This window comes from Eumetopias jubatus, unplaced genomic scaffold (genome assembly GCF_037043125.1).
Source record: "Eumetopias jubatus isolate StellerSeaLion01/CBP00866 unplaced genomic scaffold, mEumJub1_p1.0 scaffold_8, whole genome shotgun sequence".
Classification (NCBI taxonomy): domain Eukaryota; kingdom Metazoa; phylum Chordata; class Mammalia; order Carnivora; family Otariidae; genus Eumetopias; species Eumetopias jubatus.
In genome coordinates, this window is record NW_028274814.1 from 13,556,727 (window position 1) to 13,573,674 (window position 16,948).

General features: G+C 39.8%; 1 protein-coding gene across 1 annotated transcript in view; it reads left to right on the top strand.

Annotated features, from left to right (window-relative positions):
* CUNH10orf67 (chromosome unknown C10orf67 homolog) overlaps nucleotides 1-16,948 on the top strand; it is a 155,141-nt gene that overhangs the window by 57,697 nt on the left and 80,496 nt on the right. Inside the window, exons 5-8 of the mRNA XM_088025527.1 lie at nucleotides 884-1,036; nucleotides 7,102-7,234; nucleotides 8,364-8,422; nucleotides 15,674-15,739. Coding sequence (XP_087881653.1) covers nucleotides 884-1,036; nucleotides 7,102-7,234; nucleotides 8,364-8,422; nucleotides 15,674-15,739 — 411 coding nt within the window. The remainder of the gene's footprint in view (nucleotides 1-883; nucleotides 1,037-7,101; nucleotides 7,235-8,363; nucleotides 8,423-15,673; nucleotides 15,740-16,948) is intronic.

Genomic DNA, 16,948 nt, shown 5'->3' on the forward strand with positions numbered 1-16,948 from the left:
GACGATGGACTCTGAAAAACAAACTGAGGGTTCTAGAGGGGAGGGGGGTGGGGGGATGGGTTAGCCTGGTGATGGGTATTGAAGAGGGCACGTTCTGCATGGAGCACTGGGTGTTATGCACAAACAATGAATCATGGAACACTACATCATAAACTAATGATGTAATGTATGGTGATTAACATAACAATAAAAAATTTAAAGAAAAGAAAAGCAGAAACATAGCCATTTTTTTCATGCAGAGAGAACTGAATGATATGTTAGAATTACATAATTTTAGAATGGTTATGCATATAGATCCTGAAGATTACTTTCTTATGCCTAATGGTTCATTATCCATAGCTTTTCAAGGGAAAACAAATCTATTTTAATGCATCTTCTTCTGCTTTGGTCTCAGTTTCCTAAGTTTTCAAATGAAGCATAGGATATCTAGATTAATGGTCTGCAAAGCTTTTCTGTGGAAAAAAGGAAAGAAATGATACTTGTCTCCACATCTCCATACCAAACCACTGGGGGAGTTAGTTGCACCATTGAAGCTTACTTCTCTTTTTACATATTCAAATTTTTGCTATCTTCCTTTCTAGGGGAAGATTGAAGTAGGGTATTCACAACCATGATGTGAATTTACAATTAAGGTTTACTGTGATTACTTGTGTGGCCGATGAAGTTAGAGTACCACATAATGCTTTGTGTTTTATAGAGAATAATGTGCCACATTCTGTGGCACTTTAGCCTATCATTCAATATAAATATAGTTATTTCCTGAAAATTGTGTGCAAGTTACAAAAATAAAATAACTTACAAGACAGTAGCTTAAATAAAACATGAACTACTTTCTGATGGTGCTCACTTAGTGTCTGATTTTTAATGTCGCTTTCCCCCCTAGCAATTCTTTGAGGTGGAAGAAGAAACTTTTGTGCAAGAATCAACTACTATCAAGATGAGTGTTTTGTTAAAAAAACTGAAGGATAGAGAAGAAGTTATTAAGAAATTAAGAGAAGAACTAGACCAATACGAAGAGTCTAGACTTCAAAAACTTGTAAGTTTCAAAGCAATGAATAATTAATTTTAATATATATAAATAAAGTTATAACTTTCCAAAAGTCTGGGTCAAGAATAAAGGAAATACAAGTGGTATATCTCGGACATCTCTCCACAACATCAGCCAGTCCAACCTTTTTCTGCTCAATGGCATATTCCAGAAAACCCATAATTGTTATAAATAGGAGGAATATAATTGTTTTCAATTTTTATTTATAATAGAAATAAACTATTTCCCACTGCAGAAATTGTCCTATTCTAGAAGAGCATGTAGATTTTTGTTTTAATTTTGAAGACTCCAACCCTGATTTGCTGTTTAGATAGTTTGAAAGACACAAAGCAATCTCTCCATGTCAGAGGCTTCCAGGAAGCACCATGGAACAGGGGGACCTTCAAGGAAAAATTCTCAAAGAGTTCCCCCCCCAAGTTCTCCTTGTTTCCAAGGGAGCCAGAAGTTGGTTAACTACTTGGACAAAGGACTGGTGGGAACAGAAATGGAAAGAGAGCAAGGAGACGCTAAACTCCTGGCAAGGAGGAGAATTTTAAGGGCTCTTGAAAGTGTGGACACTGAGAGTGAATTCATTTTCATCTCAAGTCAGCTTTGAGCCACTGGCGGTGGCCCAACCACAGTTCAGAGCCACACAGGGGTCTTTATTATTAGATTCTGAGAGCAAGAAGCTGATTGAGTCAGAGAGGCTAGAAGAGAGGCCAGAGGAATAACAATCTTTTGAATATCAACTGGCAGGCACCACGTGCCTCATCAGTGGTACCTCTTCTCATCTCCTGGCTCAGTTTATGGAAGAGGAAGCAGAGACGGGGTGGTTAAGTTACTTCCCCCAGGCACACAACTAGTACATGGTAGAGATAGCATGTGAACCGAGGTCCCGCTGAATCTGAAGCCCACAAAAGGATGTGGAGCTCTATGCTCTACGGTAAGGCATCAAGGTTGTGATTTTCCAAATTAACTAGCTGATATGTATATATAAAATAGACTATAATATTATATTATTATAATGTACGTATATATTAATACAGGTGTATACATACACATGTAAATTTTGACACATGCATAGATATGCACAGAAAAGGTCTGAAAAATTATACATCCAAATTCAACACTAGGAAGAAACACTTATGCGTTGCCAGTCCTTTGAAGAGCAATCGATAATTTACCTAAATCCCACACTAGTAATCTTATTTAAAACTCCAAGTTTAGAAGAGAGAAGGAATCGCACTTGTATCATTCCGAAGGATTTTGTTTACTAATTGGTGAAGAAGTGTTTACTTTGTATAATCCATTAGAATTGTTTATGTTCTAAAAAAACCCAAGTATCTTCTAAGTAAATATTAAGTGTTAGTAGCATAGATCTAATTAAATATTAATTCTTTTTACATGTTCTGATTGCTTTGGAAGAGGCACATCCAGTTTTTGCACTTACTTTAACCTTTTCCTGGGTCTAATTCTAGTCTTATTTTTGGAGACAATAATTTAATAGAAAGGACTAAAGCAACTGTAATAGTTTTGGCTTTTAAACTTTCCTTGGTCAAAGATATCCAGTATAGATTGGCAGGGTGATTTGGGTCCATTTATTTCCCATTTGTGAAGTGCAAAGATACCTGCCTAGCTAAAAGAGATAGTTGTGAGAAGGATACCTGTTGTATTGAATGTGAATTGCTTTGAGTTCTTTGAAGAAAGCTAAGTATATAAATCCTAGTTATCATTATGAGGAAATACACAAATCCTTATGACCATCTAGTTTACATTCCATGAAATGCTCTGAACAGACCTCAGGACCTGTTCAGACCATCCCTATGTGGTAATTGAGCTCCTTACACTAAAGCATGAGGTCTATCTTGTAAGGTTTACATCTCAAAACGTCTTCAACCTGGTAACTGTGCTCTCTGACGCCAGACGGGAAGGAGGATGAGTATGGGTAGTGGCTCTGTGAGGACAAGGAAGTGGGGGGCTCCACCCTGCTGGCTCAGGAAGGCATCCTGAATACCCTGGTTATTCCACTAAAATTTGTCCCCAGGGAGACCACATCACAATTTCTGTAAGCACCCTAAGGTTTGAGGGAGGTGAAGATACTCCTGATTTACTAGGAGTATACATTTCTCCTGGCTCCTGAGGATCGCAACAAAATGTATGGCGCTGGTCTCCCACCTTGATTGAGGGCAGTGTAGAGCAGTCGGGACTGGTGTGCATCTCAGGAACATGGACATGAAGGCCACAAAACAGATCATGAGTTATACAAAATAAACCTATGGAGGATACTTTATTTTTAATCCTCTAAGATTTCTTAAAACTCCATGCCACCGAGGATCTGGAAGAGATCCTTTTAATTTGAAAGTTCATCTTATACAACTGCTCCCTCTGGTGGTATAAAAAAGCTTGAGACACCAAGCATCCGAGATTAGATTTGGAAAACAGAATTTGGAGAACCAAACGGAGAATTTCAAAGTCGCAATGGAGATAACTTGAAACCACTTGAAATAAGCAAGCTGAATAAGCAATAGGGAAACACTTTAGTTCATTCTTACTGACAGTCAAATTACATGAATAGCTTTATAGTTAATAAGTAGTCGTAACATCTCTCTAGAATGGTTTTTGAGGAAAATCTGATGAGAATGTGATCGCAAAGGGAAAGTTTCATAAACCGCTGGCTTAAATCATATTTATAACAAAAGGGAAATTGGGAAAGGGAGCTCTTTAAGTTATAGAAGCCTCATCTCTCCAGGCTTGATGTTGAATATCCCTCCGAGCACCGTCACTCAAGGACTGAGCGTCTTTTCCAGTTTAGTTCTGTAGGAAACTGTCGTGACTTAGCCGCACGTCACTGTGGTTCTCCGGTTGTCGTGCGGTCCACTGATCAGTCCCCTTGTGAATTGCAAACTGAGGCTGGGCTGTCAGAGCGCATGCGCAGGTGTTCACGTGTCTGCCCGCACACACGCACGTGCGTTTTAATTGCAACTGACTTCATTTCTTCCCCTTCCCCTCCCATAAATGAGCTGTGCAACCATCACCCCCCCGCCCCGCCCCCTGAGAAGGGAACATAACTGCTTGTTGCTGACAGCTCTGAAACAGAGCTGTCCGTCAAGAGTGGCAACTCTGCAGGGCTGCACTGCCCCAGTGCGCCACTTTCCTGGCTGTCACTCACCGGGAGAGCACCTGCTCTTCTCTGTGGCTATCAGGCAGCACAGGCATGCATCAGAACCTTCCTGCACCCCCCAGCAGCAAATTGAGATGTCCAAGTACTGTACGGGGAGCCTGCAGAATTGAGACACCAATATGGCAGAAGGGAGACTGCTGAGAGGCACATGCGGGGCTCTAAACAGTATTCCTCAGACTTCATTGTGCGTATGGATCCCCCGCGGCTCTGGTTAAGATACAGATTCTGACAGTAGGTCTGGGCTGGGGCCTGAGAGTCTGCGTTTCCCATAAGCTCCTGGGTGAAGTCGGGGCTCCGGGTCTGTGGACCACACTTTGAGTAGCAAGGCTCTACAGTACACCAAGTCTACAAAAACGATTCTTTCAAAATCTCTTTAGGATTCCGAAACCGGGGAACAACGATTCTGCACATCTAGTGCATGTTCACCAGAGAACTAGTGCATAAGCCACCGCCGGAAGCCTCGTTTTCACAGCGTGATAGAAAAACTTTACATTGGCGAGTTCCTTTCGAAATTTAAAATTCCAGAATGATCGTGGGTCACACACCATCTCTCTTCAGCTATAATGCGGCTCTAAATAGCTACATCTAGTTAACCACCTTTTAATGATCTCCATCCTTTTTAACCTTGGTTTGTTAACGCAGTTTATTTTAAAGAAGTCTCATGGTTTAAATAAGCCAAAAACTAGTGGTGTGGGCAGATGGTAGAAGGAACACTACCACAAAACCTGCCACTCAGAGTGTAACAGATGACCGTGGCAGCCCAGAACTATCCCTTTGTTCATTTTGCTAATGAGTGTCCTCATTGCTGTGGGAGTCTGAATAGTTAATTACGTGCAGTTCCTGCAGCTGACAGATGGTGGGGACAGAGCTAAAGATTAACCTCACAAGCACGGGGTCTTATAGATGGATAGGAAGAGGAAAGACCGTCCAGATGAATGTGTTTTCCTTGTTTCCTGCTTTTATACGAGAGTTTTAGAAAACGCATTGAGGTATTAGCTGCTACCACTTATACATTTCATGCTTCGTGTGATGAATTCAAATAGTTCTTGTTTAGTTTATGATAATGAGTGCTCATATCATTCACTGTGGGTATTCATATTGTGCCAGTTAGGAAATGTATGCTTATGCCTTTGGAGACAAATATGGTTGGTTGGTTGGTTGGTTGGTTGGTTTAAAAACCCTTTTTAGTCTATAAGTACCTTCTGTGATAGTTTCAAATTGAACCATGTGGGACTAGAAATTAATGACTGGGATTCTTCCTTTATTAAAACAGTGCTGTTTATTAACTATTAGATGTGTTAGTTCTCATGAATTAAGAATGAGTTGGGCTAAAATAATGTAAATGAAATGGTGGATCAAAATCATAAAGATTTGTATTGGGTTTAGTGCAAAACTTAACATTGTTTTAAAAAATTAACTCTGATATGACTAACTTTACTAGTAGGTGGCTTCTTATTGAATGTACTGGGTTTATTAAATGTACTGCAAAAATTGTAGCCACTTCTTTTTCTTTTGAGACATTATGGTCACAGAGTAAAACATTTTAATAATTTACTTTCAGATCTCTCTAAGGTTAAATAAAAATGCGGTTCCAAAAGGAACCCAGTATGTTGGGAAGGAAGATTTTGTTTTTGAGAGAAGATCTTATTTTTTTTTGTATTAGCAATCATGGCATTGCTGCGAAAAGAATACGTTATAATTGGTCTGAAGATTAAAGTTCGAAAGTACTTCTGTTAACCATATGAATTTTGAAGCAAGGCATATAGAACTTTCTATCTCTTTTACCACAATTATATGATGACTTTTCAGCCTACTCCTTAATATTTTGAGATTGCGTGATCGTTTAATATTTTACCATCACGAAGTAAAAAGTTCTGCATCAGCTTCCCCAATCCATTACATCTTAATTTTTAAAAAATGTGTGGCAGTAAAACCTCGGCAGCCATAAGCGTGAGTATATTCAGATGTTTTTCAATAGCTTTGAAACAGACAAGAAGAAGAAGAAGAAAGGAAGAGTAGCTGTCCCAATAAGCTTCTATTGCGTAAGAAAAAGCCTCTCCCATAATGGACATGGCAAGATTTAAACAAAAGACGCACATAATAAAAATGTAAATGAGTTTGCTTTACTAAAACTATAACTTTAAAGTCCTTTGTTGTAAGTTATCCTGAAACCTTCTTACAAGGTAATCGCTGTTTGCATAGAGATTTAAACCGAAGTCTTCAATAGCATTAAACGCCTGCACAGTCCCCAGTGTGACAGGCATGCAAAGCCATGTTAATGTTCAGAATATGAATTGCCTCTGGGTGGCTCCTCCACCAAGCCGAAAACCAACTGTGTGGATATCCGTGCGCCTGATGGACTCCATGCGGCTCCCAGGCTGAACACGTCACCGCTTTGACATGTGATGTGCTCCTCATGACACTGGCAGCGCTGACACTGGGAAATGCCACAAAGGCAACAAGCCCCCCTCCTTAGCCGTGCACTTTGCCACCCCCTGGCGCTGCCCGTTCTGGTCCCCCAGCCTGCCTAGTTACAGGCGGACAGCGCTTCAGACACACACAGAGGGAAGTGTGGGTGGAGGGGCCCCAGCTGCCTCCCCGGACGCAGCCTCCATAATGAATTGACCTGAATGATGAGGGCACACAAACAGTATGATATGCATTATTCCTGTCAATAAAATGTCCCCATGTGCTGTGGTCTTTGTACAGAATGTACTGCAGCCTTTCTTCCAGCGAGCTCTATTTAATCTCCTTCCTTTTTACTATTCATATTATAAGTGTGTAATAGAATTCAGAAAATTATATGATAGCTCTTCTGCATCTGTATTGTCTTGTGTTGCATATTTAAATCCTCAGCTTTCTGCTTAGAAATATGGAATTCCCCATCTTTCAGGACACTTTTGCCAGAGAGACGATGCTAGAGAGGGAAAATTTGGAGTACAAAGTGGCAAACGAGAGACTGCTTCAGGTCATTTCAGAACTCGAAGAAGCAATCCGACTCAATCTAAAGGAAAATTCAGTATTAGGTAACATTTTACCGTCATTTTTGAGAAAACCCTATGCACTGGGCACTTCATAAAATCCATAGCAGTGTTTGTCTTTACCAAGCATACGTTTGCTTGGTTATTTACATGTATAAGATCAGTTGGATTTACATGTATAAGATCAGTTTGATTTTTATTGAAGATGGCATTCCTTGCTTGGGAAAGAGGGTTTATTTGTGGTTATATTTTTGAGCCATGCCATTCTAACTCAGGGTGTTTCTTTTCCTCCCAAGACGAACACTGACCTTTGAAAAATGTACAAGATTTCACCTAGAAATATTATAAATGGACAGAGACTTTTGTTGATTTCTGTTTCATATGCTTGCTTGATTATCTAAAATTTATAACCTTTAAATACTTAAGCACATAGATTGGGGTATGCTTTGTGGAGCAACAGAGTTAGCCCTTCAGAAAAATATGGCACTACTTACTACGGAATTATCTTCAATTTTGGATACAAATTTAAAGACAAATCTTCATGTGTATGCCTCATACTCCCCTTTTTTACATACCTTAAACGGCAAAAGTTGTTTAAATCACCAAAGTTAGACTGCTTTAAAGTCTTTTTTCACTTACTGTTATCTTTGTATTTCTGTTACCTACATGGTGTTCCCCTTACCTGCAGTGATGAAAAGCAATAATAAAAAAAAACCCTTACAGCAAAATATTGATGAAATCAGATAGATTACAATATCCCTTGAATATAAATTATAGCATGCCAGTGTAGTTTCATTTCCCTTCTAATGTGGTGTGATGCTGCTTTTTCAGACTTCGGTAGTTCTTACTGAGTCATAAGGTGCCACCTGCTAAAGCACTTTGTATTGGCTGTGACTAACGGCAAAAATGTCCATTGCTAGTATCGATGAAAAGCTTTCAGCCCTCAGCCACACTTGGATCTTGAACTTCGTTCTTAATCCCTATCTGACCAGCCGTCTGAACAGCAGGAAGAAGGCTGTGAATGTCAAGGGCAGTTGTGAAGGTCACAGTCCTGCTAGGACTTGCGTCCAGCATGCCTACCAGCCGTGTACAGCCTGCCCTGAAGCAGGGAGCTTGAATACAGGGCCATAAGCTTGTAATTTCATGGTTGGCCTCTCTTTCCTTTTGTTTACAGAAGATGAAATTGTAAGTCTGAAAGAGAAGGCAGAAAAGAATCATAAAACGATTCAAAAGGTACTGTAACGTTTTACCTTGACTAACGACTCTTTTTACATTGAAATATCAGCACGACAACGAGTGAAATAACACTGTGTCCCGCTTGTCTTGGGGTGTAGGGAAAAGTCCATTTCCATATTTAGTCTCTCCTGTGATTTGGGTAGGGTCTCTGGTAATAAATAAGGATTCCGTCTTGAAAATGAATTAATGTACAGATAGTTCTTTCCTTTGGGATAACTGAGTGTCTACCCTGTTGACTGTAAGGAACTGAAAAGTTATATGGACCCCGGGGGTCCAAAGGTGTGCTTGTGGGAGAAATCTATTATTAAGGAGGAACAGTCTTATTTTCAGCCCAGATGGGGCTTCATGCTCATTTTTCCATTTGCGCATGAACTGGGCTTATGCTATGCAGGAAATCTGTATTTAGAACTGGATTTTGGTATTAGCAAGGTCAAGATCTCCCAGTGCATCTGAGGCCACAGGACCACAGCGGTCCTGCCCTCCCGCACAGGTTGGGCGCCCCGCTTTGGGCTTTCTTAGCTCTCAGTGGTAGCGTTCCATCCTAGCTAGCAACACATTTTCAGCGACGGGCCGTCTTCCCTGCCGTGTGGCTAGCCTCACGAGGGCAGGGACGGTATCATCTCCGTTTCTGATATATTCCCAGTGCTGAGCACAGTGCCTGGTGTGTGGACAAATGTTCTTTGAGTGATTCATAGAATGAAGGTGTGTTTAGAGTTCAGGAAATTTACAGGTGAAAACGTGTATTTACATCCCTGACTTATTCCAAATAAACACCAATGCTCTCCACTCACTGGATAGAGTGCCAGTTTTAAAATGAAAATGAATTAAAACTGGGTGACATTCATTTTTAATTAAACATTCATTCCCTCAGAGGCACTAGCCATGTTTCCAGAGCCCCAGTGAATGACCACCTGTGCCTAAGTTTCGGTCCAAATTTCAACCTGATTTTACAGTTCAGGGTATTCTTAGGTTTTTGATAAAATTACTCTTAAGAACTGTTTTTTAAAGACTTGGTTACACTAAGGGTCAGAGTTGGGCAATGTTTTCTCTGAAAACCAAACCCATCAATGGGGATTTGCAGAGCGAGTTCATTTTCTGGCACTTCACCTTGTTTGCAGTGGAGACAGTACAAGTCCCGTCCTCACAGAGAAAACAAGAGTCTGTGGACAGACAAGTTTAACCTTTTTAGTGTCAATATCTGCAGTTGAAAATGAAGTCCCAGCTTTCTGGTGTCACTTAACCTCCAAGGAAGGCTTAAATGTTTCTAAAACTGTTCAGTCTATTCTGTCACTGGTAGAGATGAGTTGTGGAAGCTTACTATTCTCTGTGAGGAGCACAAGAAATTAAAGTGAAAAATCTGACCAGGAAGCCACCAGTTAGAAAGAAACATGCCCCTTCGAATGACGAGTTATATCTTGTGTGAGCTTAAATATTTCACTTAAATGCATCCTCAGCTTCCTTAGGTCTGCACTGCCCAGTGGTAGCCCCATGTGGCTAGTTGAAAATATGAACTGTGTCTAGTGCAACTGAGGAACTCAGTTTTAAATTATACTTAATTTTAATTTTTAATTTAAATTTAAAAACTGATACTTGTTTCGGTTTATTGCAAAACTTTATGTATATTTTAAATAACTTGGTATGTGAATCTGCTTTTTCTTCTGTAAGTTTTATGCAGTCTAAATACAGATCAAGTATTTCTGATGAAATTTTAGCCCCCGAATTGAGATTGTGTTGTATGTGAAAAGTACACACTGAGTTTCGAAGATTTAGTTTAAGTGAAATATCTCAGCAATGATTTTTAATATTAATTATTACACATTGAGAGGATAATATCTTGAATGTATATTTGGATAAATGAAATATATTATTAAAATTAATTTCACCTGTTTCTTTTACCTTTTTTTAACAAGGCTACTATAAAATTCAAAATTATATATACCTTGCACCATATTTTTAATTCACAGCTCTCTTCTAGACAAATATAGCAGATCCCTAGTCTGTTTGATCATTTCTAAATCCTTTTTTTTTTTTCTTTATACATACTGGCCCTCCACAGAAACATTGAATATAGGCACAATTTTGTATTGAGCAGAAAGAATCTAGAACCTTGGGTTCCTCTTCCATTTCTGCCACTGTGGTCCCTTGGGCCAGTGCCTTATCCTTCTTCCTGTCTCTCACAGTCTTACTGTGAGGATAGAATGAGATAATGTGCATAAAGTGCTTTGTCAACTGGAAAGCACGTCGGGAGTTGTTGAACAAACGAGAGCTGATATTACTGGTTTGGTTTCCAATATCCTCCACTATATCAATTAATTCAGCAATGTTTGTTAGATGCCTTTTAGTGCCAGGCTCTGTGCTACTGCAGACACACACACACACACACACACACACACGGCCCCGCTGTAGAGCAGATTAAGTCTAGAGCAAGAGACACAAGCCTCGGGCTGTGTGATGTGGACTGTAATGGAAGTATGTACATAGAGAAGAGATGTCTAGCTTTACCTGGAAGGTTCTAGAAAGGCTTCACACACAGCTCCACACCTATTTTGCACTCCTTCACTGGAGCTGATCTTTCCAGGTAGGTAGGAGGGTGGAAGAGCTGGGTCAGACCGTGAATGCATACAGTGTGAGAGATGTTTGTGGACTTGTTTGTGATTTGGTATGGCTAAAGTACAAGGTAGGAATCCAGTGAGCTATGAGAATTTGTGTTGGGGCAGGAAGAGGGGGGAAGGGTAAGCAGCTCAGAAGCCCCTGGATAAGACACATGTTTCCTTTTTTAGCCCTGGGTTCAGTGAAAACCAAGTTGAAAATGGCCTGTATTTGGGTGGGCTGATCTCGTGTCTTCCATCCGGGTTTGAAGCACTATTATGATATTCTGTAACTTTCATGTTTAAATTCCAATAATCTAATAACAGCTGAATCTATATTCCAGCTGTGGCCATAATATGAATCTCCTTCTAGGAGGGAGTCAGCCAGAAGTCAGAAATGACAGCCCAGGGTGTGGTCAGCATCAGGATGCAGGGCAGCATAGATTGCTGTGGGCCACATGGGGGAACCCAGCGTGGATTGTACAGGATCCGGGAAGGTTGGAGGAAGGACTTTGAGTTGACTCCCAGAAGAGAGGTTCTAGTAAGCCAGGAAAGGGATATGGGAAGTGGAAAGGGTCAGAAACATGCAAAAGGGAAGTAAATGCATGTGATTTGCTATAGCTGAAGGGTATGCGAGAGCAAGGGATGGTAAGAAGCAGGGCTCATGGCAGAGGATTATTATTCATGCTAAGGGGTTTGAGTTGCCTTCTGAGTGCATTGGGGAGCCTTGAACATTGTGGAAGGATTGGTTTCACGTTTCAGAAAGAAAATGAGCAGGAGGGAGGAAAATCTGGAGCTAGAGAGACCAGTTAAGAGGCTACTTGGATAGACCAGGGAAAGTATAATCTAAAACAGAAAGAGGACAGTGACACTGGGAATGACCAAGAAGGATGAATTCCAGGGATGGTTAGGCAGTAAAAGTTATGGTCATCGATAAGGTTGAAGGTGGGAGAGGTAAAGGAGAAGTTGAGGCTGGAGAGCATTCGAATGAAGATGAGAACAGTCAGCGGGGGAAGCCAGAGAGGGGACATCACGGAAGCGAAGCAAGGGAGAGTTTCCTTTGCACTGTGTCTTACCGCCAACTGTGCTAAAGGCTAAAAAGGGAAGATTAGGCAATTAGCTCTGGCAACAAAGTGACCCCGGTGATATTAATGGGAGTCATTTTCCTGGAACGGTGGGAGCAGGTGAGAAGTGGGGTGAACGCAGAAGTGGACACGGTGAGCGTGGGCAACTCTCTAGAAGTTTGGCTGTGGATGGCTAGAGAGAGGTAGGGGAGTAGTTCGAGAGGGACATGGGGCTGAGGGAGGAATTTTTTTTTAAAAGAAGAAACTAGAATATTTTTAAACGATGCCAGTGGAAAGAAGAATGAGAGTGGAGACGTAGAGCAGAAGAGGTCATTGATGAAGAGTGATCTAAGGAGGCAGGAGGGGTTGGGGCTAATGGTCTTGATGTTGGTGGTAATTGACATCCATTGAAAACTTGGTGACGCTCCTTTTCAGACCAAGGTATGATGACTCCATACAAAATCTTTTCCTTTCCTTCCACCTCATTCCATTACTTTCCCTAAACCTTCCATCTACCCTCCCACCTTATCAACTATACCACTGTGTCACCTTCAGAGACCCCTATTTAGCCAGTCCCCACTGTTCTCCAGCCCTGCTCCAGTGGAGATGGGCCAATCCTTGCCTGTTGGTGGCATTGCAAGCATATGGGGTTTTAACCCAGAGTAGCTGCACCCTCTCCCTGCCTAGCATTTCACTTGGGTCTACTTAGCACCCTTTCTTACTACCCCCTACAGCTCTTCTAATCTCCACTACTTTTCTTAATTCCCATATTCTATCCTCCATGCTTCCTAATTCACAGAAAACATGGCGGACACTTGGAATTTTTTTTCCCCTTCTGTGCTCTCTTACTCTGTCACTTAGCTTACCTAGCCTTACCTTTACTCCTTTTTATCTGAAGAGGATCATTCTTCTTTGCTCTGATTCATCCTTCCATCTATTCCCTGACTCATCTCTTCCTTCTTCCTCTTCTGGAACTTTCTTCATCAGTCCCTTTCTCTCTTATGCTTTTAAAAATTTTCCTCTAGCCTACAGATGTAGTGAAAACATCATCTTGGTGGTATCCATTGACTCTAATCATCCCCAACCCATTGCCATTTACTGTACTTCAAATATTATTAAAAAGAAATCTGTGTTTACCAGTCCCTTTTCACTCCCCCAATGCTAGTTTTTCCTAGGTGTCCAAGGTCACAGTGAGATTCATATTGCCTTCAATCCTTTTGAGGTTTTTTTTTTTCCTTCCTGAATTTTCTGCCGTATATGACAGACTACCTGCCATGTCATAGTCTTCTGCAGCAATGCTCACTTCTGATTCTTCACACAATTCTTCATTCCTTCCTAAGCAATATGTGTCAGTGGCTTCTCCTTCTCCATTTTCCACTTGAATTCCATTCTTGGGAATTCTATTTAACCTTGATCTTCCCCATTTTCTCTCTAGCTGACCTCAGCCTCTCCCATAAATGGCACACTTGTTTACCAGTGACTTCCAAACTTCCTCTCCTGCTTCACGATTACCCTGCACACCATGTCTCTAGTTTCAACTCTGTTCTCATCTTTAATTTCGATGTTACATGGACTTTGACAGTCCCCATCCATTTCCTATGGTAATTAGAAGCTCCCTCTATGGCCCTGCGTACCTGGGACTATTTGCTCTCTTAAGGTCAGGAACTGTCTTGTTTATATTCTTAGTCATCGGCCCTAAAAAATATTTGCTGAAAAAATGCTCTACATGTTCAACAAACCCACTGTCAAAACTTGAATTTATTACCCCTTGAATTTGGATTCTGCTGTGTTCCCCCATTTAAATGAATGACCTTGCCATCAATCCCAAAGAATAGATGAGAAGTCTAAGGTCGTTCTCTACTCTCTCCTTTATACCTAATATCTAGTTGGTCGCTCAATCTGTAGATTTTCCGTCCAAAATTGATCCTAAATCCCCCTTCTCTGTCACAGCATTGCTGCAGACTTGTTGAGGCTCTCATCATTTCCATAGATTTGAACTTCATTTTCCTGTCTCCACCCTCATCCCTTTTCAAATCTAGCTTCCACACTCTGCCATAGCTATGTCCTACCCTAATTGTATGTGCTAAAACCTTCAATGGTTCCCCATTGCCTGCCGTATAAAATCAGACCACCCAAAAAATACACTGGGGGATTTTCAGATGCCAGAAACAGCTAAATTCTCTCCGGAAGAACTTTTTGAAATAGGTTTTATTATCTTAATTTTACAGACAAGAAAACTAAGACTTGGAGCAGAGACTTAGTTTACCCACACACCTAGTAAGGAGAAGAGCTCCCATTTGAACAGACTCCTGTTCGGCTCATTGCATCATCCTGCCTTCCACCCCGGATTGTGGGGAGCAAGGCCTCTCCTACAGTCACCCAACCCTCCTCCTTTCCTGCCACTGCTGTCTCTCTGCGCCCTGGGTCCCCTTACACCAAGCCTTCCCCAAGTCCTCCATGACTCCATGTTCCTCTCCAGTTGCTGTGCTATTTTGTTTGCCGTTTTCTCTGCCTTGTTCCTTCTCCAATTTGTTACACGTATCCCTCAAGACCATTGTCAAACAGTACCTCTCCTGGTCTATCTGATTATAACTGTGGGTGCTGGGGTATGTGGATTGCTATGCTTTTTGATCACCTGAAAATGTGATTTATTACCATATTTTCTTATGTATTATGGTCAGTTTTTCACATTGCTCTCCTGTAGATGCTCCAGAGGAAGGGATCTGTTCTACTTCATTTCTGTACCTCTGTAGATGAATGTAGACCTCCTGGCATCTAAAAGGTGTTCCATACATGCGTATAAATTAATGAATATATGAATTAATTGAGTGGATGTCAGAATCAAGTTTTGAAATTTATCAGTGTATATAACATAACTGACATCCAATATATGTATATAATATTATATAACTGATATATATTATATGTCTTATACGTATATACATGTGTGTATATATTATATAACTGATATATAATATGATATATAATACATAATATATGATATTATATATCATTGGTAACATGTATATCATGATATATATTAATATATATGATGTATCAGTTATATTATATCAGTGTATCTAATATACTATAATATAAATATACACAAATGGCAAATAATCCCTGAAGATATGGAGGCGAGTCATAGGAGTGCAGTGGTCCTACAGCGTATGCTCTTTGATGGCTGTTTTCAGTTGGCATGAAGAGAGTTTGATGTGCATAGAAATAGAACACAAAAATCTAAAATAAATGAAATGAGTCCTATAAAGAGGAGAGCAAAATTTCTCTTCTTGACAGACTCTACTTGCTTTATTATATATTGATGTACATTCTGTTGGGGTAGCGTGAGGAAGATTGTAAATAAATTGGCATTTCCTGTGTATATTTTGCTTGCTTTTCTAGTAAAAATACAGTAATTACATAATAATGTATTATTGTTACATGATAATCTACAGACATTTAAATTTTCTAAATCATATTAGAATCCCCTTTTCTCCTGTTTAAAATCAAAATATGTGTTGCTAAATTCTGCTGAGGAGGAATTTTAGACATTCTGTTCTTTTTTTTAATCAAAATGTAATATTCTTCTCTTTTAGCTAATTGATGGTAGAGACAGATTACTATGTGAGCTTGATTATGAAAAATCATTAGTTCAAGAAATGGTAAGGTGACTTACATTATTTCCTAATAAATTTGAAATCAGGAATTCAATTTAATCATGAAAGATTTATAAACTTTATCTGTAAACATTTTACTGTAAGCTTATTTCACCTTCGTCAATAATCTAAATGCATGCATAATTATAGACTTTTTTAATTGAAGCATAATTAACACATGATGTTATATTAGTTTCAAGTATACAACATAGTGATTCGACAGACAATTCCATACATTAAGCTATGCTCAGTACAATAAGTGTGGTCACCATACAACGTCATTACAATATTATTGACTATATCCCCCATGTTGTACTGTGCAACCCCGTGACATACATATTTTATAACTGTAAATTTGTACCTCTTCATCCCCTTCATCTATTTCTATAAACATTTTTAAATGATCATTTTAGGGCAACAGATTGATTAGTACTATAAGAAATGTAATAATCTGACACGTAGATGAGTCTTCCATAAGAAATCGTGTTACCATTTAAAGCACTGTCCAAAGTTTTTGAGTTTTATTATGGAGATTTAAAAAAAGCCACACAAATAGGAGAGCCCAATATTTTGAAGGATCTGCTATTTTTAGTTACAAATTGCCATAAGTGACAACAACAAAAAAAGAACCCAGCTAGATATTTTGGCATTCTGTGTTAGTCTCATAAGGAAACACTGCCTTTTTATGTTCTTTTAAGAGAACTTTCCAGACGGCTGCTCTTTTATTTTATCTGTTGACTACCCACCCCCCAGGCCCCGCCACCTCACCCCCCGCCCAGCTTATGGTGGTGTACTTTGGCTTTCAACTGGTCACCACTAGTATGTCTTTGTTACAGGAAACTGACTGTGTTTATTATAATCAAAAATAAAACACAGCTTGACTTGCGTTCTAAATGTGCTTGAAAAGAATATGATACTGTTTAGAAGAGAAAAGGTTGTTCATAGGAAGTCAACACCACTTCAGATATTGAAACATTCCCTTTTTTACAGCTTGTCACACTTTGTGCCAAGTCATGACTGTTTCCCTAACTCTGTTTTGTTACTCTCAGCACCATGTGTTTTGGGTTCCTTGTCATAGAAATTAATGCAAAACAATGCTCCCGGACGACAATAAAGCCTTCTATGAAACCAACTTGGGAATGCAGGCAAGGAAAAAAATTATGGTTAGCTATTCACAGAAACCATGTGCTAACAAATAATGTTATTTTGAACCCT